Here is a 25,612-nt window from a genome sequence, read left to right on the forward strand (position 1 = left end):
CTCTGCAAACATTTGTCGTCTGCTATGGGCTGAGAGGTGGGGACACAGCCAGAAACAGGAGAAAGTTCTCACCCTCCTTGAATTCATTTCTAGTTGGGGTGAGAGGCGGTGGAGTATTTTGTGCTCAGTGTGTGTTGGTCACACCAGAACAGCATGCCCTCCTTTCAGAACCGGAGCGAACTCCTGTTGACGTGGAATGCGGTAAACGGGAACAATGAGACTTGGTCCCTAAAGACGTGTCTTCATCTCCGCGCAGACTGCGTCTAGCCACCAGCCGCATCTGCTCTTCCACCACTCTGCTGTTCAAGTGTGGGTGCCGTGAAACCTTCCTTCTTCAAGGCAACTCTGCCCGCAATGAAAAACAATATATTTCAGCTTTTAAAATTATAGCTCTGAAATGTAAATTTCCTCTTCACCCTCCTTGAGACGACCAGACCACGCTCTCTCTCTCTCTCTCTCTCTCACTCTCTCTCTCACACACACACAATAATGAGGAGGAAAAGTCAGAAGATAGAAAGTATTTTACCCCGTCTCATTCTAAATATAAACACGATGTTCCTCCATTCACTATATGAATAAAATGCCACTACAAACCTTATGAATAAATGTTTCCATTTTAATGATTCTTGGTTATACCGTGCCCATTTTATGATGGGAAGTTTTGGCAAAGACAGCAAGAAAAGTAAGTGAATGCAATTACAATGAAGGTTATTTACTGAGAAAAAGGGATTCCCTTTTCCACAAACATTCAGCATCTCAGTAAGTGAACAAACACACTGAGAAAATATTCTCGGAAGCAGTTTATTCTAAACATTACTTTTCTAGTTATCCTCTTTAACCCACCCTCTGGGATTTGTAGTTCAACCATACCAGTTCAGAGTGGAAAGAAAAAAAGGCCACTTACCTAATCCATTTCCTTCAGAAAAAACACATAGGCAATATTAAGAATCTTCAATTATCTAATTTAATAAAAGGGAAGGTTTATATTCCGTAGTCAGTAACATGTGATACTGATTATTTCTAATCCCTTAGAAGAGATCTGACATTCTGCTTTTGGTCCTGTATAGCATGAAATCATGTATATTTTACCAAAAGAAGTAGCAAGAATAATGGCCTCTGTAGTCTACAGTCATTTTCTACGAACACACTGCAACATGGTTTCGCCCTGGGGCAGAGAAATAGGGATTTTCTCTACTTCAAAAGAATGAAAAATTACCATCACTATCCAGAACCATTATAGACTTCGGAGACTTTGGCATGAAATATTCAGAAAGTTTATTTTAGAATTCAATATTTTAAAAGCCTGCTTTAAAACTATTACAGTGATTAGTGGCTCTGTTACTTGGGCCAGTCTTTGCTTTCAAAAGCCCTGTGTCATGGTTGATACCATTTGTTGTTTCAACAAAATGTAATTTGCATCAACCACAAGAGCTCTACATAAGGAATGTAATGCATTGTTTTAGAAGGCCCCCCAAAGAGGAATTGTGACCACTGCTCATCAGTTACCCTTTCAAACACACTTCTGAAATAAACGTTACCTTTCCTGTCATGGTTGAAATGTGTGATTTTTGTCCTTCTGACATGTGTTATCTTACCCATGTGGAGGGGGCACGATTTCTCTGTCCCTGTTGAGGGAGCAATGCTCCTGTCTCAGTGGTTCTCAGGACACACACGGCCAACCCAACTGAGGCCACCCACAGCCTCAGCCAACCAGCCAGAGGCTCCCATCTTCACTGCTCTTCCTAGGAGTCCGAAAAGCTGATTGGATATTTGTGAGGATTTAACACAACTTCCGAGGCCAGTGAAGACTTCTGGAGCTAGAGTTAGCCACGTGAAATTGCAATACAACCCCTTCTCCTTGGACTAGTCTATTTACGTAGGGAGGCAACGTGCAGTAGAGTACTTAGAGAGCGTTGGTTTGGGAATATCATGGTCTCGATTTGCGTTCCAAGTCTGCCCACTTACCAGCAGTGTGATCTTGTGAAGTTGGTGGACCGCTTTCAGCTCAGTGTCTCTGTCTGTAAAGTGGACCCATCCCAGCACCATGCTGAGATTCGATGAGACAAGGAATGCCAAGGCAGCTCGGTGCAGGTGTCAATCATTGTTCCCATCATCGCTATTTATTCCCCAAACATTTTTCTTATCTCTCGTTGGTTTATTACACATTTCTGTTGTGTATTGCATATATATTTGTTGATACATCACAGAAAGAATGTGCAGGATGACAAGAAAAACCGTCATTTCTGCTTTTTTAAAAAAAAACCTGTGCATTTGGCTTCATCCCTTTAAATGTATTGAATATATTATTTTTGTAGGTTTTAATGAATATGTTTTCCTTTCCTTCCCACCATAGGCGTTATCAGTATAAGAAAAAAATAGGCATCAAATTTGCCTTCAAGTAGGTGCCTCTCACTCATAGACATGCAAAGAAATAAAGATTGTGGAGTGCTCTTGATGCAGAAGTGTGACAAAAATAACCTGTAAATAACTAAATTTCTTGTTTCACTTTCCAGGGAAGTAGATCAAGACTCAGACGGTCTTGTCAGCTTTAAAGACTTTGAATATGCCATGAACTATGGACAAAATGAAGCCTAACTATTGTGAACTGCTTTTGGCAACTTCTGGGGAGAGAAATAGATTGTAATGTATATTTAAATGTCAAACGCTGCTCCGTTAGTGATGTAATTATGCTGCATACTTGTGATTAAACTCTCCATTGTGGTTTTCAGATGCTGATATTACTTGCATCGCAGAATCCTAGAGGTAGGTGGTCATTACAGGTAGTCTTCCATGGGCCTAGCAGCCCTGAGCGAGGCTGCTGCTGGCTCGGCCACTAGGGCAGGTCCCCACCCCTCCTCTTCACTCTCAACCCACCACACCCACCCACACTGTGGGCTGGGGCGCTCCACTCACTAGTCCTCACCATCCCACCTGCTCGCTCCCTGATTCTTGTTGGTTCCTAATGCCTGGAGAGAAGTCACTTTTTCCTGCCAATGGTACCAATTTCCTTCTTGCATTCAACTTGTTTTGAACAAATAATAGCACCTGTGTGTACTGAGTGCTTAACGATGTTCCAAGCAATGATCAAAAAAGCATTAGAAAAACAAGGACTTAAGATTTCTCTAAGATAATGGACCCAGTGTCAAAATCATCATTGAAAAATGGCCCTAGGGCACTCGCTGTACGTGATTAAAAAAAAACCAGATTGGGCTGACACAAGTAAGTCTTGTCCAGCTGTATACACAGGAAGAACAGCGTGCAGTAAGGAAGGATACTGGGGGCAAAAGACTTATTTGCGGAGCCCTTTCAGATGGCTTGGGCCTGGGGTTCGTGTGGCTACTCTGCTGTGTCCTCTGCTGCACGCTTCCTGGCTGTGGGGAGCCCCGCTTGCACCAAGAGCCTGAGCCGTCTGCGTTCACATTCTCCGTCTTTTGCCCGTCGGTCCGGGGGATCTGGTAATTGCTGTGCCGGAACAGAAACTGTGACACGGGACCCTCAGCACGCATTTTACATAAATGCTAGTATCAGTGCCAATATTTTAGCTCTAAGTGTTCAGAAATCGTAACGTTAACACTAGGAAAACATCTAATTCAAATTTTAAAAGTAGTAAACATTTAAAGATCAAGTAAAAATAGACATTTGTACAATAGAAACATTAAACAAGCATCACCTGAACACAAATTATTGGCAGATAAAAACAAGGTCTTAAACTTATTATAAACCAAAGGAGCCTCAGGAGACAAAACAATATAATTTGATGTTCTTGGAATAGAAAAAAGAACATGAGGTAAGGACTAATAAAGAATGGACTTTAGTTAACAATAAGTAGTAGTATCTTCACAATTTTTCTGCAAATCTAAAGCTATTCCAAAATAAAAAGACTGTTTTAAAAATCTTATTCAAAGATCAGCAAACTAAACATTATCAAAAATGAAGAAAACTTTGAAAATCATTGAGAAGTACAAATGAATACTGTTTCAAAAGCAAAGTGGATCCAAGGTATCCTTGAGTATCATGTGTGTTTTAGTACAAATTGTTCCAGCTGATGGAAAGCGCTTTCTGACTTTGGGTAGAGTTTTGTTCAGGAAGTGTTTTCATCAGAACTTAAATAGTTGAGTCATTGGTCTTCATCTCATTATATAAGTGATACTGATTTTAGATTTTTTTAAATATCGAAATCAGAGTAAGCCACCAAGAAAGTGCCAGTACTTCAGAAATTGCCAGAATGCTAAAACCTTGAACTGCAGTCACCATTTGGACGTTATTTCTCCCGGGAAACATGACAAGAGAAAGAGAGGATTCACTTTCTCCAGTTGATGTGGGAGGCAAGAGGCCAGGCTGGGAATAGCTATCGGGCAACTCCCTTGACCCTGGATTAGTCCAGGCTTTTTTCGGTCTCAATGACAGAAATCTACCCAAACGAGCTTAGATGCAAAGGGAACTTACTAGAAAATACTGGGCTAGCTTACGGAATCTAACATAAGGAGGGCGGTGGTGCAGCTGAGTTTCAAGATAACTAGCAGTGCAAGTACCTCCAGACCCCACCTCTGTGCCATATGAACCATCAGCCTCACTTGGTTCCAAAAAGGAGTTGGCCCATGATCTGTCCAGTTCCAAGTCCAAAGACCCCAGAAAGAGGCTCTGGTTGGCCTCTGGATCAGTCAACTCTGGTTCATCTAGAGGGTATAGACATGGCCACTGGACACTCCAAGTGTACTGAGGGCTGGTCACAGGGAGTGGAAGTTGATAAAAGCCAGGCAGCCATTCCACTTTCTTGGAAGAAATTGTACCTAGTTTGGATGGAGAGCACGCCTAGGATTTGCTGCTTAGGAGGGTCCACGCTCTCAGAGCAAAGATCAAAAAGAAAGGGGAGGTGAGAAGCTGCTCATGCCACTCTCTCCTCATCACTTCCCCTAGGCCCAATCCAGATCCTCATCCTGTAAGTTTTCCCTTCAGCTTCTCACTTCCAGGTCCCAGTCCCTACCCTCATCCCCAAACCACATGATGCTGTCTGTATAGTGTGACCTTGTTGTTCTACCCTCAGTTGAATGGCCCAAGGGTGGGCATCCATGCAAGTTGATCAACTCCATCCCTTCCCTTTGGAGACATCAAGAAGAAGAGTGAGTGAGACATAGCAGTGCTCCTCTGAGTGGCTGAGTGGGTGGTTATGACTCAGGAGCAAATGCAGACATGTTTTCCACCACATGGCCTGGAAAACCGAGGCAGCTGGTTTGCAATGAGAGCAGAAAGTGAAATAGCTAGAGGAGAACAAGAATGAAGCTGGAGAAACCCTATGGTACTTGCTTTCTGGTTAAAGCTTGTGTGCAAAGCCCAGTCATAACACTTTGGGTCCTATGAGGTAACCCTGTATCCTTCCAATAAATCTTTCTGCTCAAGCCAGCTGGAGTTGTTTTCTGTTATTTGAAACCAAGAGAACCCTGTTATAAGCATAGAGCCAAGGACAGAGTCCTAGGTAACATAAGCATTTACTGGGGCAGCAGAGAGAAGAGTCTTCTAAAGAGACTAACAAGAGATAGTTGAAGATAAAAGAGGAAGCACTTTTGTCTCCCAACAGCCCAGCCTCTACTTGACCTATCACTATAATCAGCTCCAGTGTTCCCCAGTGGCAACGGCTCTCAAAGAGCTCACAGGTGATCTCCTCCAGGCAAACCTACCAGTGCCTTCCAGACTTCATTGTACTTGTCCCTTCTCCTGGGCCCTTCTCTTTTTAGGCTCCATGACATTGCCCTCTCGTGGTATATCTGTGCCCATTTTTCCTACTACCTTTTTGTGATTCCTGTCCTACAGCCATCTGGTAATGTTAGTATTCTCCATGCTCCTGTAACTGGCCAGTCTTGATCAACATTCTCCAAGGATCATTTCATCTGCCCCCAAGACTTCAGCTAACACCTTTATGGATATGACTCCACAAACAAATCTTTGTCATTAGTTTTGACCTCTGCTCAACCCAGACCTGTGTTTTCATTTGCCTGTTGGACATTTCCACCTCAATTCCAAATTCACTGAACTAAAATCAGACTTGTTGTTTCCTCTAATTTTCAAAACTGGTTTCTCACTCTGTGTTTTCTATTTCTGTTAATGGCAACCACCCGGCCACCCACCCTGAGCTGTCATCCAAGCCAGCTGCCTCAGGGTTCTTTTCAAGTCTCCCCCATCTTCCTCCGCTCTGACACTCAGCCAGTCACTGTGTCTGTAGTAACTCTGTGACATTTTCTTCCAGCGCATCATGGTCTCCCTGCTGTGTTCTGATTCCCACTCCCATCCTCCCATCCAGCCATTCCTTTTTCTTTTCATTGGTATAAAGAAGAGTAAAGGATGTGCTGATAAGTAAGAAACAGACCCCGCTGTCAGGAAATTTTGTCTAGCATGTCAATTATCTTCCCAAAGCACAGACAAAACTTATTTTTTCTCTGCTCCAAAGCTCTTAGTAGCCACCTTTTCTATTGGATAATGTCTCAACCTTTAATATGTCATTCAAAGACCTCTATAATCTGGTCTCAACTTATATGTTCAGCTTCATCTTTCACAACCCCCTCTATCATCCCATCCCACAACTAGGTGACTCACACATGCACACAGTCCCTTAGCCCCAAAACACCGAAATGGCAAGCAGATTTTTGCCCCATGTAGAAAAGTAACAAATAACCTTGGAATTAATATCTGATGAGAAAATAGGAAAATGCAACCATAAAATAATAAAATTCAATGAAAAAGAATGCTGGGCCCCCTTCATCCTAATGAGTATTTCCCCCTCACAGTTGTCACCTTCAGAAGAGGGAAGGGGGCCTAATTATGCTAAGTATTTTGTATTTTTAAAGATTTTATTCTTGAAAATTTATTGAGATAGGTTTAGTCAGCTTCTTTTGCAAATGAGGAAACAAGTCTCAGAGTCTAAGTGCCTTGACTCAGGCCAAGTGATGAGGGTGGGTGGAGAGTGTTAGGATGATAATTCAAACCTGTCGGCCTTACTAAATACAGATACTTTCCTACCATGCTGCATTGCCTCCAGTGGGAAAATCATCCATGACATTGGTCCATATTCTATAGTTACACTTCATTTTTGGACCCAAAATGAGTTTCTCCGGATTCATTGGTCACCCCAAGTCAAGCATCTAACACATAATAAGTATTAAATATTAATTCCCATCTTAACATGTCACTAGGCTTAGCCCAAACTCCTTTAGGTAATTAATCAGACCCACATTCCATTGGGTTATTAATCAAATTAAAGATTTGCCACCAGACACAATCTCTTTTAAAGTGTGCTGTGGGTGTTGTGAAAAGAAGGGACACCTGCACCCCAATGTTCATAGCAGCAATGTCCACAACAGCCAAACTGTGGAAGGAGCTGCGATGTCCTTCAATAGATGAATGGGTAAAGAAGATGTGGTTCATATATACAATGGAATATTAGTCGTCAGAAAGGATGAATACCTACTATTACATCGACATGGATGGAACTGGAGGGTATTATGCTAGGTGAAATAAGTCAATCAGAGAAAGACAATTATCATACGGCTTCACTCATATGTGGAATATAAGAAATAGTGCAGAGGACCATAGGGGGAGGGAGGGAAAACTGAATGGGAAGAAATCAGAGAGGGAGACAAACCATGAGAGACTCTTGACTCTGGGAAACAAACTGAGGGTTGTGGAAGGGGAGGTGGGTGGGGAGATGCGGTAACTGGGTGATGCGCATTAAGGAGGGCACGTGATGTGATGAGCACTGGGTGTTACAGGCAACTGATGAATCATTGAACACTACATCAAAAAATGATGTACTATATGTTGGCTAATTGAATTTAAACAAAAAAATAAAGTGTGCTGCAGGCTCTTAAGACAATTGTCAAAGAAGAGTTCTAGAAATGCTCTAAAAAAATGGAAGCATTTTAAAAATGGATGTGCATTTTCACAATACTTATCTGTGTGTTGCACAAATTCTGAACAGTGTGTTTCACCAATCACACTATTTGGTGTTCACACTGCACTTACAGAAGTATAATTTAGGATTAATGAAAACAAACCATTGGTTACTTTCCTTTTTCTTATAACTTTTGAGGAATCTGTTTGGAACTGCAGAATTAGTTAAAATAACACACAAATTGAAATTTAATGGCATTGGAGTAGCTGCTCACAAAGTGACCTTTCATACACAACAGATTTAAATCGGCTTGGCCCCATGGATTGAAAAATGGCTTAAAGCAATTTAGCATAAAACAGTTGAACATAATAAAATATTAAGTGCTCAATCTAAATTTCTTAGATTACTAAATTGGTAAAATACTCAGAAATGTGAATCAAAAAGAACATTATTGTAACTTCAAGGAAATGCAGATAAATTTACATGAAAACATAAACTGAAATCCAAATATACTCCCTATTTTATGGTTTACTGATCCTTGGGAAAAAAAGAGCAAAACAGTTAGGTTTGTTATAGTATGTGACTTTAGGAAGAACAATATCAATAAATTTTGAGTTTATAGGAAAAAATTGACCAAGGATCTAGAAATATATCACAAGTACTATCATAATAACAGTCATTATAAAGTAGAAGCCAGGTTTGGTCATCTTCCTCATTTTAAAGAAAGACGCCGACCTTGCTTTTAAATGATGTTTCTAAGGCCAAACACGGCAGCAATAGTGCTTGAGTCCATTATTTTTTTAAGACTTTATTTATTTGAGAGAGAGAGCAAGAGAGAGGGCATGAGCAGGGGAGGGGCAGAGGGAGAGAGAGGAGCAGACTCCCCGCTGAGCAGAGAGCCTAATGTGGGACTCGATTCAGGCTTGAGACTCAACCCTAGGACTCTGGGATCATGACCTGAGCCAAAGGCAGGTGCTTAACCAACTGAGCCACCCAGGTGTCCCTTGAGTCCATTTCTTTATCAAGCTTTCCCTATTGCTATCTGTATTAGACTGCTTGTGGGATGAAGCTTGTTTATTTCTTTTCCCCCCTTTTTCCTTCCCTTCCTTCTTTTCTTCTTTCTTTTGTTTTTACTATCCCTCTCACATTCACAAATAGAATTAAATACATTGGGCCATCCAAGATTCAATTGGACCTGCTTTTTTTGGCTGATATACAAACTTATATCAACAGTTTTCCCCTCTCCTACAAATAAAAACCAAAATTGCAGGATACTTTATGTCTTCCATTAAATACGGAAACTTCTTGGCCATTATCTCTTCAAATACATCTTTTGCCACATTCTTGAAGAGAATGTCCTGTGGGACTCCAATTATACGTATGTTACACTGAGGATTTTATCTGAAATGTCTCTCATTCTCTGTTCTCTCCCCCACCTCCTCCTCCTCCTCCTCCCTCATCTTCCTCCTCTTCCCACCTCTCTTATTTTCAGTTTAGTAATGTTTACTCTCATTTATTGCTAGTGGGAATGCAAAACGGTATAGCCACTTTGGAAGACAGTTTGACAGTTTCTTACAAAGCTAAGTATAGTCTTACCATATGATCCAGCAATCATACTCCTACATATTTACTCAACTGACTTGAAAACTTCTCTCCACATAAAAACTTGCACATGAATGTTTATAGCAGCTTCCTTCATAATCACCAAAAACTAGAAGCTACCAAGATGTCCTTCAGGAAGTGAATGGATAAACAAAATGTGGTATAGTCACGCAATGGAATTATTACCCGGCGATAAAAAGAAATAAGCTATCAAGCCACAAAAAGACATGGGTGAGTCTTAAAATGTATATTAAGTAATGAAGCCAGTGTGAAAAAGTGTAAAAAATTATACCAATGTGACATTCTGGAAAAGGCAAAACTATAGTGGTGACTAAGATTAGTGATTATCGGGTTTTTTGCAGGGTGTGGGTTAAATAGGTAGAGCACTGGGAATTTTTTTTAATGTGGCAAAAAACACAAGATAAGCCTGGAGCATCTTGTAGTGCTGGAAGGTAAGGTAGTGCTCAAAAAGCAAACAAAAAACAAAAACAAGACCCCCTTTGTTGACAGGGGGTATGACCAAGGGACATAGGAACCAACAGAAAGAGTGCCCAGTGACCAAAGTTGGAACAATCTGAGCAACAAAATTGATAAAGTAGTATTGGGTTGTAACCCAAAGTAAAATAAATATCCATGAGTCCGTACTGATTCAAATAAATTGATCGAATAAAGAAATAAAGGGAAGAGTAGAGACAAATGTCCTTTGCAGAAGAATTCCAAGTAATTTATGCAAGTTCTCTGCCCTCAAAGAGAAGGAGTACAACTCTCCATTTCTTAAGTGTGGACTGAATAGAATGACTCTCTCCCAAAGAGTACGGTACAGAAGCAGGGAGTGGGGTGGGGCACAGAGGAACAGTGGAGAAACCTGACAATCACTACCTCAGCTAGGTGATCAAGGTCAATATTAACAATAATAAATCATGTTGATACTATCAACTGTTACATAGGTGATGAAAATGACACTTTACCTCTCTGGATTTTCTCCCCAAAACCCACAACCCCAGTCTAATCATGAGGAAAATATCAGACACCTGTCAGTTCAGAGACATTCTACAAGATGCCTAATACTCCTCAAAAATGTCAAGGTCATCAAAAACAAGGAATGCCTGAGAAACTGTCACAGCCAAGAGGAGCCTAAGGAGACATGACAACCAAATGTAATGTGATAGCCAGGATGGTGTCCTGGCATAGGAAAAGGACATTAGGTAAAAATTCAGGATATATAAAGTAAGGACTTTAGTTAATAATATTGTACCAATATTGTTTCCTTCACTATAGCAAAGGTACCATACTAATATAAGATGTTAACATTAGGATACACTGGGTTTGAGATATATGGGAACTTTTTACTATTTCACAATTTTTCTGTAAATCTAGAACTGTTCTAAAATTAAAAGTTTTTTTAAAAATTTTCCTATTACAGGGCAACCCCCTGGGGCCCCCTCCCTCCTCGGGAGTTTTGTAGATCACTTTGCTATTGCTCAATAAACTTTGCTTTGCTGTCCAAAAAAAAAAAAAAAATTTCCTATTACAATTTTACTATGGTGAAAATTATATCCCATGCTACTATTTAAATTTCTAACTAAAGTGTAGATGTCAATTAAAAATATGCAAAGGGATACATAGCTTTTCAATATAATGTTTTGGGATACTTTAGCAAAAAACTTTGAAGACCACCACTTTATGGCACCTTTATAGGACTCTTTCAACTCTCAAGGGTCAAGCCTTTGCCATGGGGAAGTATATTAACAGCCTCTTATATGATTTGGGTTGGTTTCTGACAAAGAAGAGACCTCATATAGTTTAAAGTACCTGCTTTTGAATTGCATTTGGAGAACCTTCAAAAAACTAAGAAAAAAGTCCCCAGCTGTCCTATTATATTACTTTCAATATACATTTCAAGGAAAGAAATCCCTTAGCTTTGGACCTATTGAACAGAAAACCCTTTATACTTCTTTTGAACTTCATAATTCCTCACAACACTGAGAAATCTGTAAGGTACCATCTACCCACAAGGTATGGCTCCTAGATTCTCTCTGTGTCCAGTCTCGAAAGACCTGTTAATATAGCCAGCACATAGAAACTTCAGTGCCCATTGATGGAATAATGGGTAAAGAAAGTGTAGTGGTTGTGTGTGTGTGTGTGTGTGTAATTCCATTATGGAATAATGGAATACTATTCAGCGATAAAAAAAGAAATCCTGCCATTTGCAAAACAAGGATGGACATTGAGGGCATTATGTTAAGTAAAATAGGTTCGAGAAGACAAATACAGTGTGATTTCAATTACCCATGGAATCTAAAAAAACCAAATTCACAGAAACAGAAAATAGAATAGTGGTTGCAGGACTGGGGGAAATGGGGAGGTATTGGTCCAAGGGTACAAATTTCCAGTTATAAGAGGAATTAGTTCTGGAGATCTAATGTACAGCATGGTGACTATAGATAACAGGACTACATTATATGCTTGAAAGTTGCTAAGAAAATAGATTTCAAGGGGCGCCTGGGTGGCTCAGTTGGTTAAGCGACTGCCTTCGGCTCAGGTCATGATCCTGGAGTCCCGGGATCGAGTCCCGCATCGGGCTCCCTGCTCGGCAGGGAGTCTGCTTCTCCCTCTGACCCTCCCCCTCTCATGCTCTCTGTCTCCCATTCTCTCTCTCAGATAAATAAATAAAACCTTAAAAAAAAAAAAGATTTTAAAAACAAAACAAAACAAAAAAACAAAACAAAACAAAAAAAAAAGAAAATAGATTTCAAGTGTTCCTATCACAACTTTTTTTTAAAAAAGGTAATTATGTCAGGGGATGGAGATATTGACCAACCTTATTGTGGTGGTAATCATTTCATAATATATAAGGGTATCAAGTCATCACATTGTACACCTTAACCTTACATAATGTTGTATGTCAATTGTATCTCAGTAAAGCTGGGGGAAACAGCCTGTTCATGGTAGGAGCGCACTAGCACGTTGTGACTAACTCTCCTTTGTGTTCCCTGCCCTCCTGACAGCTTGGCCTCAGCTTGGTCCTGCATCATAGCCATGGAAGCCAGCATGGTCGTTGTGAGATTACTCAGAGACAAGTTTGGTTTTATAAGGTTAATATTTTACTCATTAAAATTATAATGGTGTCTTAGTCTGTTCGAGCTGCTATAACAAGAATACCATAGGCTGGGTGGTTAATGAACAAAAATCTTTTATTTCTCAGTTCTGGAAGCTGAAATACTGAGATCAAGGTGCTGGCAGATACTGAACCTGCAAGAGCCTACTTCCTTACAGACGCTCATTTTCTCACTGTAACCCTACCTGAGCATTAATCCCATTCCTGAAGGCTCTGCTCTCATGACCTAATCGCCTCCCAAAGGTCCCACCTCTTAACACCTGGGAGTTAGGATTTTAACATCTGAATTTGGCGGGGTGGGTAGCAAATGTTCAGACCAGAGCAAATGGTAAAAAGCCTAGTTCTTCCTTAAGCCTTCATCTCATATACAGATCATACTGTTCTGTTTATAAGTATCCAAAAATTTATTTATCACCTTCAGGTGGCTCTTATAATTCTCTTACATTTCCTTAAGTTTTAACTGCACCTATAAAAATAATATATTGTTGGGCACCTGGGTGGCTCAGTTGGTTAAGCGGCTGCCTTCGGCTCAGGTCATGATCCTGGAGTCCCTGGATCGAGTCCCGCATTGGGCTCCCTTGCTCGGCGGGGAGTCTGCTTCTCCCTCCGACCCTCCCCCCTTTCATGCTCTCTCTCTCTCAGTCTCTCTCTCTCAAATAAATAAATAAAATCTTTAAATATATATATATATATTGTTATCTTTTCTTGATTGGTCTTTGTAGGTATTCATTACTTTTATTAATCTTAACAAAACATCAACTTTTGGGCTTGTTGCTTTTCTTTATTTTCTGTTTCATTATTTCTGCCCTTCTTATTTTTTCTTCTTCTTTCTATTCTGCTTTTTTCCCCTAGCTACTTGAGAGGCTAAGGTCATTGATTTTCAGCTTTTTTTCTTTTCTTATACTTACATTTAAAGCTATGAAGGTCCTGGGGTGCCTGGGTGGCTATCAGTTAAGTGTCTGACTTCAGCTCAGGTCATGATCTCAGGGTCCTGGGATCAAGCTCCGTATCAGGCTCCATGCTCAGCGGGGAGTCTGCTTGTCCCTCTGCCCCTCACCCCACTTGTTCTCTCTCTCTCTCTCTCAAATAAATAAATAAAGTCTTATAAAAAATAATGAAGTAAAGCTATGAATGTCCTAAACCGCTGCTTTGGTCCCAAGTTTTAATACGTCTTATCTTCATTATTGTTATCTTCTTGCTCATTGTTGTAATTTCTTCTTTGGTGCACAGTCTATTCAGAAGTGAATTATTACATTTTCAAAAATATTTTTGGTTTTCCAGTTTTCCTTATTGCTTTCTAGCTAATTCTATCGTGGGCAGAGGACTTATTTTGAATATTTTCAATCTTTGAATGAATCAATTCTCTTTTAAGTCCTTTAACTTTTCAGTGAACAAAGACATCTTCCCATGCATTTAAATAAATTATTTAATAATTATAAATCAATTAATTATTGAACTCTATAATCTGATAAATCTTAATTCTCATGATGTTCCAACACTACTTGTGAACTTGAATTTCAACATAAAATTATAAATCTAAACCAACTTGTATTTTATGTTTTTTTAAGTTTATTTACTTTTTAGTACTCTCTACACTCAATGTGGGCCTTGAGCCCATCAAGGGTTGAATGCTCTTCTGACTGATCCAGCCAGGCACCCCCCCAACTTGTATTTTATTTTATTTATTTTTTTTAGAGAGAGAACATGTGCAAGCAGTGATGGGGTGGGGTGTGCAGAGAGAAAGAGGGAGAGAGAGAATCCTAAGCAGGCTCCACACTCAATGCAGAGTTCCACTCAGGGCTCAATCTCACAACCCTGCGATCATGACCTGAGTGGAGATCAAGAGTCAGACCCTTAACCGACTGAGCCACCCAGGCGCCCCTAAATTGGAATCACAAAGTGAATTTATCAGTCTAAAACTGCTGTCTAACATGGTAGTCACCAGCACACGTGGCAACTTAAATTTAATTGTTAATCAAAATTAGAGAAAATTTAAAATTCAGTTCCTCATTGAATAGCCATATTCAGTAGCCATATTACAAGTGTGCAATGACTGCATGTGATTGTCGGCTACCATATTGAACAGTGGCAAATAGAACATTTCTATCATTGCATGGAGTTCGATTGGGCAGCACTCCCTAGACACTCTTAGGGTACTGGCCAGTCATTAGATTGGCTGCTCTGGGCCCTGGTCCTGGTCCAATCAGGTGACAGAGTCATGTGGCTCCAGCATGGTAATTTATGCAAACATCTCCCCACATAAGAGAGCTATTGTGAGAACTTAGAAAGTGATTGAGGGAGAGAAAAACATTCTGAGCCTAAGTCCTGATCACCCTTCAAGGCCCCATGCCAACAACACCTCCTGCATGACACCTCTCCTTACTCCATTAAGAGACTTTCATACTTTCTTCTCGACATACATAGCAGCCTCTTCAGAGTACTGCCTGTGTTGTGGTGTGACTGGTACATTTCCATATCTGTCTCCAACGTTGGATTATTAGCTTCCTGAAGCCAGGATCATGTGTTTTTTGTTTTTTGTTTTCTGTTTTTTTGTCTTCATGTCTCTAGTGGCTGGCACCATGCCTAGTGTATGATGGGATTGGGTACACTGATGAAGGAGAGGGATATTTCTCTGAGAGGCAGTGTGATTTGGAGCTAAGTAATGGAGGATCTGAATTCTACTCTCCACTCACTGTGTGTGCTCTTTGGCAAGTCAACTACTTTTCCTGGGTCTCAGTTTCCTCTTTCTTATCCATTTCAATGGCAAGGTTGACTTAGATAAAATGCCTCATTGCCCATTTATACATAAATAAGTGTTATATGAAAAAAAAAAAAGAGCACCATGGCCAAACTTGGGAGCTTGGGAATACTTGGTTGAAGATGATAAATGGGTATTCTTATTACTGTAGGAGTCCCCCAAACTTTAAAAATACTAACATCCCGTTATGGCACTGCAAGAAACGGGTAGAATGTACAAAGTTTCTCAGACTTATTTAATGGGCCATAGGGCTGTGTGTGTGTGTGTGTGTGTGTGTCTAAGGAATTGTCCAGTTCCATGTTTTTATGACTTTTATGAAGATGCTGCCCAGTTTTACTGTCCCTGATGCCCAGCTTGGATAATGGTGTGACTGTGAACTCATGGAACCATACACTTAACCTCTCACTCCCTCAGCTCCAGCTTCCTCATCTCCCGTTGTACCCCCTGACCTACCCGGAGAAGAAATTGGAACAACTGTACTTGAAATGCCTGTCAGGAAGGAAGGGACTGAGGTGCATGCATTTAACTTTGGACCTCTGATAGTGAGGTAATGTCAATACTAATCTAGAAGAGCAGCTGCTTTGAAAATTGAAGCATAAGACAGAGAGAATGATTTTATTTTAATTTAAAATTGATGTTCTCAGTTCTACCACATTTTTTTTATGATATCACGGGTGTCACTGTTTAATATATCTAATTTGAGCCATAACTTAATATACCAGGCTCTCATGCCCATGAATTCTTAAAGCAGCAACAGATTATTCAGGTTATGTTAGTAAGAAAGCAATAATGAAATATTATACAGAGTTCCTACTCCATATATTATTAATGACGACCTTTGTGTTTTGGTGGGCTTGATACTTTACGATGTGGTCACCGAACAGATTAGAAAATGTTTTTGCTTTCTCAGCAAAAAGGCACCAAATCAGGTTACGTGACTAGAAAGTATTAGCGACAGGTAGCAAAAGTGGCCATGAGGCATTGTGGGACGGGAGGCAATGAACTTATTTCAATTTGAGGTGCCAGGAATAGGAACATTCTTGTTACTCAAGAGTGAAATGAACAGTTCTATCAGCTGCCTTGGAAATAAAAAATAGAAAAAAACAGGCCTACTACAAAGCTTAGTCCTGTGCCATGCTAAATTGCCACATGCACTGAAACTTACTAACATCAATTGTAAAAACCAAGGTCCACTGTATGCCTGCCGTGGGCTGACACTGTTCTAAGCACTTGGCATGCGTTGTCACATTTAAATCTTGTGGTGACTTTAAGAGAGAGGCATTATCTTTATTCTCACGAGGGGGAATAAGAGCAGAGACATGAAGGGCCTTCAGTAGTAAGTGGCAGACACGGGATTTGAACCTGATCAAGCTGCCTGAGCCCATCCTCGTCACCTCAACACTGAGAATGGAGATTTGTCCTGTCAGGTCTGAGCTCTGGGGAAGCACCCAGGCCTCTGGCCCATCCAGAGGAGCTTCAAGTGTGTCCAGGAATGGACTCATTTGTCTGGATCTCAAAGGTCATCACAGGGGGCACCTGGGTAGCTCAGTCGGTTAAGCGTCTGCCTTCGGCTCAGGCCATGATCTCAGGGTCCTGGGATTGAGTCCCGCATCAGGCTCCCTGCTCAGCGGGGAGTCTGCTTCTCCCTCTGACCCTCCCCTCTCGTGCTCTCTCATTTTCTCTCTCAAATAAATAAATAAAATCTTTAAAAAAAAAAAAAAAGGTCACCATGGGTCTCACAGTGACCAGCCCCCTCAGGCCAGCTGTTATGTTAGAATGGGAGTAGAAGTCCAGAGAGATCTTCCAGTTACACTGTGACTCTCTATTAGAGGTGTCCACGGTCACGTGCTCACCTAAAAGGCCATTTTGTTCTTCATGAGACCAACATCACCAGAGGATTGGTAATCTATCAAAAATTACACACATGAACCCCCACCTCCCCTTCTCCTCCCCCTACACACCCACCCACATCCTCCATCCCAGCTGTAAGCCCTGTCCTGCCCTTGGCTGGTGTGGTTTTGTCTGTATCCCCCAGCCACTTCTCACATGAGATTGGCCTCCTCTCCCCTTGGCAGGTGACCTGTGCTATGTTGGATTTTGTTCAAGGAGCACGGGCTCCATGTTCACCTGCTCAGTGTGACAGTCATCACCCCACTCAGATCGTGAGGAGGAAGAGACTGTGTAATCCACAGTTTCCAAGATCCCAACAATCCTGTCGCCATCTCGGATTCTCCCACCACCCTCCCTGGGTTTTGCCAGACACATGGAAATTCTAAAAAGCAAAGTGCCATTTTCTTCAATCATTTGATTTTGAAAAAGGGGGGGTGGGGAATGACACACAGTTGACTTAGCCATTGCCCTTTCTGTGCAGATACGAAGCCCATTGTAGCTATGATTTAAATACTAATTATATGCCAGTTTTCATTTTAAGGTTTTTTTGTTTGTTTGTTCCTTTACAGAAGCAGTCAGGGGAGTGACTAAAAGCTTATTCATTGGCAGGATTTTTCTTTTGGAAATGAACATGCTGGCACAATTTTAATTGGGTTTTAGTTGTTGTTGTTTTAATTCTCACAGTGATGGCTTGGCTATGTCTTTTGGGACTGCAGAGGGAAACTGGCATCTGGTGTTTGAGGATTCTGGGGATTTGCACCATATTTATGTGTAATAACTATACAGTAAATAAACAGAATGAATAATTAAGTGAATAATGAGTTTCTCGGAAAAGAGGATTCTTCGGAAGACTTCGACAGAAATTCTCACGTGTGTTGCGTGCCCTCCCTCCTGCTCTCACGGTGCCTTTGCCCCCGTGGAAACCAGCAAGGACACCTTCCAAGCTGAATCCAGCATGCCATTCATCAACGTGGTTTGATAGAAACAAGATATTTTCTTCCCATTGCAAGGAGGTTGGATTTATGTCTCTCAGAATTATTTTTTTACTCTAGAGAGAGAGATATTTGCCTCTTTAAAAATAAAATCCACGAGATTAAATTTCATTGAACAGTTTCTCTCTAAGGGACTAAAAACCTGAAATTCCAGGAATTCGCCGTAGCTGGTGAAATTACATTAATGCATGTTAATACCCATATTAGCCAATCCAAGGTGCCCTTGCTTCTGGATGCGCCCTGGGCCCAAAGCGAATCTTCTCGGAGGTAAAACCGCTGTGTACTTACTGTTATTTCGTGTGTGTGTGTTCATGCATTCACTCATAAGTTTTTACATTCATTGATTCATTCGGCAAGTTATTGAGCACCTACTGCATGCCCAGCACAGTGCCAGGCTCTGGTGTTACAAGGTGATGAGCAAAACCAGACCCAGTTCCAGTCCTCCTGGAGCCCACGTCCCTGTCAGGGAGACAGCCATCACGTAAAGCAACGAAAGGTAAGTTGCAACGATGACAGGTGCTATGAAGGAGGCCATGTTAGTGTGCTCAGGCCGCCATAACAAAATACCACAGACCAGTGGCCTCAGCAACAGATACTTATTTTCTCACAGTTCTGGAAGCTGGAAGTCAATCACAGAATCAGCAGATTTGGTCTCAACAGAGGCAGCTCTCCTTGGCTTGCAAATAGCCACCTTCTCTGTGTGTCTTCACCTTATCTTCCTTCTGTATGTGTGTGTGTGTCTGTGTGTGTGTGTTTGTCCAAATTTCCTCTTCTTACAGATAGATACCAGTCTGATTGGATTAGGGCCCACCTTAATGGCCTTATTTTAACTGAATTACTTTTTTAAAGGCCCTATCTCCAAATACAGCCACAATCTGAGGTAGTGGGGGTTAGGGCTTCAACATAGGAATTTGGGGGGACACGATTCAGCCTTAACAGAGAGGTATCTGGTACATAAGGAGATAGTAACAGGGACGGGTCAGATACCCAAGCAGGGACATAGGGTGGGCTTGCTGAGGATTAGGTGGGGATCTCAGGGATGACCAGGAGCTAACTATAAGAAGAGGAGAAGGAAATTCCAGGAAAAGGGAGGATCACGTGGCAAAGCCCTCCAAAGAGAGAGCATGGCCAGTAGCAGAGACCAAAGGGAGGCAGACTATGGTGGCTAAGGAACGGTGAGGTAAGGCGTGGCACCTGGGATGGTGCTGACATTATAGAGGGGAGCCAGGCCATGTAGGGACTTTTGTCTTTTTCCCAAGAGCAGTGGGAGATCATCAAAGGTTTTTAACTGAGGACAGAAGTGTCATGACTATATTTGCCCTTTGGAAATATCAGTCTGGCTGCAGTGTGGAGAACAGACGTGTGGGGTTCTGGAGTGCCTTTAGACAGGCACTGGATACAGGAGAATGCTGTGGGTATCCAAGCAAGAGAGGAAAGTGGCGGGATTCAGGAACTAGGGTAGGAGCAGAAAGAAATGAGTCAGTTTGCAAGAGGAATAAGGGACAATGGATTAAATATGGTGAAGCACTGGGTGACAGGAATTGGTGACAGGTTAGATCCGTTGGACACCTGGTGAGGGAGAAGATGACAGGTTGTCTCCTGCATTTCTGACTCCTGTAACTGGGTAAACAAAGTACAAGTCAATGGGATCAAGAACACCTGGAGAAGGGCCTATGTTCAAGTTGTTTTGATCATACTGACATCATAGACACCAAAGACCCCTTGGCCACTTTCTGTGCCTCAGCACAGATACCTCTCTCCCCTGTACATGCTGTTCTGCTTGGAACACTTGCCCGCTTATACTTCACCACCCAAGCCCTTCACATCTCGGCCCAAGGGCCAACTTCCTCAGCACTGAGGCCTTTCCCAATTGCTCAGACTAGGCCACGTGTCCCTTTCACACACTCTTATAACACCTGTGTTTACCTTCAGAGCAATCATTACAGTTGAAATTACAGCTACCTGTTTAAATTCTATTTCTACCACTAGAATGGAAAGACTATGAAGGCCAAGGCGATATCTGTCTAATTAGTACAGCAGACTGGTGGTTCTAGTCTGACTAGAACTGACTCTTTGGGTTGGAATCTTGTCTTCCCTACTTCCTAGTGGTGGGAATTTGGGCAAGGTCTTTAATCTTGCTGCACCTCAGCTGGCTTTGTATATAAAGTATGGATTATGACAGCACATCCTTCATAGAACTGTTGGGATGATTAAATGAGTTCATTAGCAAGAGTGTTTATAACAATGCTTGACATATAATAAGCACTCAGTAAACGTTAGCTATGGTTATTTTCCATCACTGTATCCCTAAGTATTTGATGGACAGATGATCAGATAAATGGATGGACCACTGAATAGGTGGATTGAGGAATAAGTAAGGTGAGAAGAAATAAGACACAATCCTTATTAAGCTATGTTGAATGAGCACAGTGGAAAAGCAAGGAAACCCAAGTGGGTATTGTGAAAAGAGGGGCTGGCTCATTCTTCAAGACTTAGCTAACTTCCAAGATATTGGGCCCCATGAAGGTAAACTTCTCCTGTATGCTCACTTTTAGGCAGGGCCTTAAGGAATCTCCACCAGCTTTCTTTAAGAGTAAATCATGTTATTTGTTTCTGGACCCCAATAGAAGGGGAAACAAATTACCACAACCCAACCGTCCCCTTCTTAATTAAGCTGACTGCACATTTCCCAACTTCCCTGTGAATTTTTTTAAAAGATAAAATAAAAAACTAAGTTTAATCTGACTTAAACAATAAACTGAATCATTAATCCATTCTTGTGTCCCTCCTCCAAACATTTATGGGATTCCTCTTCTATGTCAGGCACTGGGATGGGTATGAGGTGGTTACCAAGTTAAATAAGATACCGTCCCCGTCCTTGAGAAGCTTGAGTCCTAATAAACTTTACAAAGAGATTTTAAATAGATATTCTTGATAGATAGACCTGATCAAAATAAAGCAAGAAGCAAAAGCTGTTTTCTGGACAGAGGGCAGCAGACTATTACAGATCATCCTCACTGTAACTCTTGCTTACCCCCGCCCTGCTGGGTCTTCAATGGTGAAGCCACCACATAGAAAAGCTGAGGCTGCTTGGTCCCAGCTGGAAGGTATTTTCATCGCTGTCACTCTATTTATGAAAGCATCGCGTGTCTCGTATCTTCTTTTTTGCCCAAAGGATTCTCTTTCTGTAATTTATTACAAAATTCAAGGCCATTCCATTAGGGGGAAATGCGCCATATCATTATTATAACAACTCCCCCTATTTTTTTCAATTTTGAAACTGACAATCCAAAGACTATTTTTAGCTCAGTCATGTGAGATTATTTGTTTCCTTCTGAGAAGTTTTTTCTTCGGACTAGTTAACATGAATTTTATGCTCACTTATTATGTCACATGCTCCAATTCAATTTATTTTAAAGCAGATTCTTTGGGGAAAACTGTAAAGCTAATTTGAATTGATTCTTTAGAGATTCCATTTTAAATGACGTGCTATAAAATTGGCAGACAAAGTGAAAAAATGGAATTGAATTTTCTTCTTCAGCTACTCATTGGATTCAGAAATCTTGCTTTTCGACACTGCCAAGGGTTTTGATATAATGTTTTATGCAATTTTCATAACATTTATCTTAAACTCCATCGCCTTTAGTTTGGTTGTTCAACTCAAAATGGTTTCCTGGTATTTCCGTGGGAAAAAAAAAAAAAAAAGCAGAGTCCCTGCTACAAGAAGAATTGGGTGCTTTCATACAAACCTCCTGCCATCCACAGGGGTGCCTGTCTATGAAACATCTGGTATAATGCAGGTGCTTTAATTCCAGAATGAATATTGTACGTCTGTGGACAAACGTGCTGAGGGAGGTGTGGAATAAAACAGCATCTCCCACTTCCTTCCACTCTGCACAATTTCTATTCCTCCCTCTCACATTTGATGGATTTGCAGCTTGAGGAAAGAGTGGGAATAATAGGCAAGACGCCCAACGGCTTACTTTCCCGTCCTACACAGCGCCCCCGAGAGGCGCCCACTGTTCGTCAGGGCAGTGGACTCCAAGCTAATCAGAAACAGCCGTCTCCAGGTGGGGACGAGGACCCCGGGTTTGGTACATCTGATTCCGCTCGATGATTTACATCCTATTATTATCAATCGAATGGAAAATACATGGAAAACACATGTCTGCAATTTCCCCTTGAGACACACTTGTTTTCTTGGCTATGTTTTTAAAAGGGAGTTTTATTTCACACTCATCTTTCCCTGGAATGCCCTCAATTGCAACTATCATTCCCATTGACCCAGCTAGTCGGCTCACAGTCACACTCACCAAGGGTCTTCCCCCCTTGTGCTCAGCCACCACCGAGTGCCACATCAAGTACTTGGGGTTACTTTCGTAAACCCAGGTTGGTCCCAAAAGAAGCCAGTCATTGCCTCCCGTGGTTTTGCTCTGACTACAAAGAAGGTAACTGTGTGAAGGGAGTGCACCTGTCAGTCAGGTTCAAAGGAAAGAGCAGACCTCGGGCTCCCTTCTCCCTTAGACACACAAGGCCTAGGGCTCATGATTGGTATGTGTAGGGGCCCACAAAAGCTTTCATTGTAATTAAAATGAATGTAATCATGAATATATAATAATGAATGCAGCCTAGATATTTGTTTTTCTACCAAAAGAGCCTTAAAATATCAATTTTATTATTATTATTTTTTTTTACTGGAGGAAGGGGTCCACGAAGGCCAAGTGTCTCAGGCCCACGAGTCATCATGCAGCCCTGAGCAGACCAGCTATGAGGAACATGGGATAAGGGATTGATTATAGGGTCAGACCTTCTGTGACTATGGGAGCTGGTGGAGAGGGCTAAGCAAGCCTGTTGGACCTCTGCATGTGAAGGCGAAGGTCAAGAAGGCCAGCAATTGGAAAGAAGAGCTGGCTGGGAAGACCGGGGCGGGGGGGAAGGTCTCAACCAGGGATGATTCCCCACCCCCCGTTCAGAAGACTTTGGCAATGTCTGGAGACAGTTTGCCTCGTCACAACTAGGGTAAAAGTTGCTACTGGTATCCAGGGACCCTGCTAAACATCCTACAATGCACAGGACAGCTCCACACAACAAAGAATTATCCAGAATCATCAAAAGAGCAATAGTGCTGAGGTTGAGCAACCCCAAGGTTAAAGTTGAGAAAGGCCGGGAACTGCAAGGCCAGTCGGAGCCCAGGTCTCTCTCCCACGGCCACCAACTTCGGTGGAGGAGGTGACCTGCAGAAGGAGCAGGCCCTTCACCATGGAGCTACGCTTGCAGACTGGCTGAGGACTTGGAGAAGCTGCAGCAGGAGACTGGGGGGCTGTAGGCCTGGCGAGCCAGCAGATGAGCAGCAATGCCCGCGAGCTACAGCAGTGCCTGGTGCCCTGGGTCCGCCTTCTGAGCTGAACCAGAGAGCATTGCTAGAATCCCACGCTAACTTCCCCCACAGCCAGCCCTAACTCGGGGCCACACAGGGAAGGGAACTCGAGAGAAGGTAGCCCCCGCTTAGCTAGGTTGACACTGTGCACAGCCTCCCCGGGAGGAGGAGTTCTGTTCACTAGCACTCTTCACCAACAGAGCGGCTTGTCCCTCACCACACTCGCCACCTTGCACGCCCTTAAATCGGAGGCGGTGGAAAGCTGTCTCAATCTCCAGACGCCTGGTGTGCCTTAGACCCAGGGTCGCGCATCAGCATCTGTTCTTCCTTTCAGAAATAGAGACATGGCTGGACATGCAGCTGCCCAGACTACACGCCTCAGCTTCCCCGGAAGTGAGATGTGGCCGTGTCGCATGACTTTTTTTTTTTTTTAAAGATTTTATTTATTTATTTATTTGAGAGAGAGAGAATGAGAGAGAGCGAGTACATGAGAGGGGGGAGGGTCAGAGGGAGAAGCAGACTCCCCACCGAGCAGGGAGCCCGATGCGGGACTCGATCCCGGGACTCCAGGATCATGACCTGAGCCGAAGGCAGTCGCTTAACCAACTGAGCCACCCAGGCACCCCGTGTCGCATGACTTTGAGGGCAAGCCGTGGTGCCAGCTCCAGAGGGGGACCTCCAGACATCGGCTGTACCCTCCTGCATGTGTTTTTGCCCCCTTCCCACTAGCTGGGACTCAGGCATGGAGGCGATCCAGCTTCAACCACACAAGGACAAAAGCAGAACACAGATGGAAGGACTCTGTGATCCGGAGAATCCTTAACCTTAGGCACCTTTTTTTTTTTTCCTTAAGGAGTTCTGAGGGAGCATGTTAGTTACTCAGGTTGTAGATGATTAAAGCCAACTCAGATTCACTGAAGACAGGGAATGTATTTGCTCACATCATTAGGAAGTCTGGGGTAAGAGTTTCAGGCATAGCTGGATCTAGGGGTTCAAAAGATGTCACGAGACTCTCCATCTCTCAGCACTGGCTTTCTGCTAAAGTCCAGAGAAGATGGCATTAAGAAAGTCCAAGCTTCTAATTTCCTTAGAGATCATGACCCAGGAGAAGACAGCAAATCCTCTCTCTCAATGTGTATTTTTAATTATGCAGAACAAATGCTGAACAGTCCTGCTGGGGTCACAGGCTCCCCTCTGAACCAAGTGCTATGAGTCCCAGAAGGAGGGAGATTGGAATAAATCTGTAAAATCAGCCGCTGCTACAGTCCACTCGGGAACTTAGCCAACATCACCAGGAGGGAAGACAGTGCCGATGAGGGTGTAGGGTCAGGGAATATCCACTGGGGTTCAAGGGAGGGAAAATCATGCTCCCCTGAGGTAGGAAAGGCTTCACGGTAGAGGTGGGATTGGAGCTGGGTGTTGAAAGATTAAGAGTTGAAAAATGGATACAGAAAATACGGTACTTTCATTCCTGACCATTTTCAAAAGCTCAAGCAAACTCAGTAGCCTTATGGGATGAAAGGGATCGTGTTGTTTTTCTTCCCTTTGCTGTTGGTTCAGAATGAGAAGTGTTTCCCTTTGAGCACCGAGTCCTTCCAGAGACTGACCAAAGCCGGGGGGAAGAGTCTGGGTGTCGGGACACAAATCTCCAACACGGGCACTCACACGTAAAGCAGGAAGAAAGGTTTGCTTCTCCGTAACCTGAAGAAAGGTTGGTAAGTGGAACTGGCAGCTCCCTAATCACTCCAGAAAGCCTCTTGATATAAATAAATGATTCAAATATGAAGTGACTTACCTTAGGAAACATGCATTGCTTTTTTGTTTGTTTTTCATGTTCCTAGCATGGTTTCCTTCAGTTTGGAGTGGAATAAGCTGGTAATTTTCATACGCATGTATTAATTCCAAAACTCTCTGGTGTTGGAATTTTAGGAAGACGTTTTTATTGAGGTTGCAAGTAGCTTAGTGATGTCCCAAGCAGTCCGGCCCCTGGAGC

General features: G+C 42.3%; 1 protein-coding gene across 2 annotated transcripts in view; it reads left to right on the forward strand.

Annotated features, from left to right (window-relative positions):
- Positions 1-3,587, forward strand: part of EFCAB11 (EF-hand calcium binding domain 11) — a 142,152-nt gene extending 138,565 nt beyond the window's left edge. Inside the window, exon 6 of one of the 2 annotated variants that reach the window (XM_034993387.1) lies at positions 169-2,600. In XM_034993387.1, coding sequence (XP_034849278.1) covers positions 169-190 — 22 coding nt within the window. In that variant the 3' untranslated portion in view covers positions 191-2,600. Of the gene's footprint in view, positions 1-168 lie in introns of both variants that reach the window. The other variant, XM_034993386.1, reaches the window with a different exon arrangement.
- The last annotated feature ends 22,025 nt before the right edge of the window (positions 3,588-25,612 follow it).

This window comes from Mirounga leonina, unplaced genomic scaffold (assembly GCF_011800145.1).
Source record: "Mirounga leonina isolate KUSES-001 unplaced genomic scaffold, KU_Mleo_1.0 Mir_82, whole genome shotgun sequence".
Lineage (NCBI taxonomy): Eukaryota > Metazoa > Chordata > Mammalia > Carnivora > Phocidae > Mirounga > Mirounga leonina.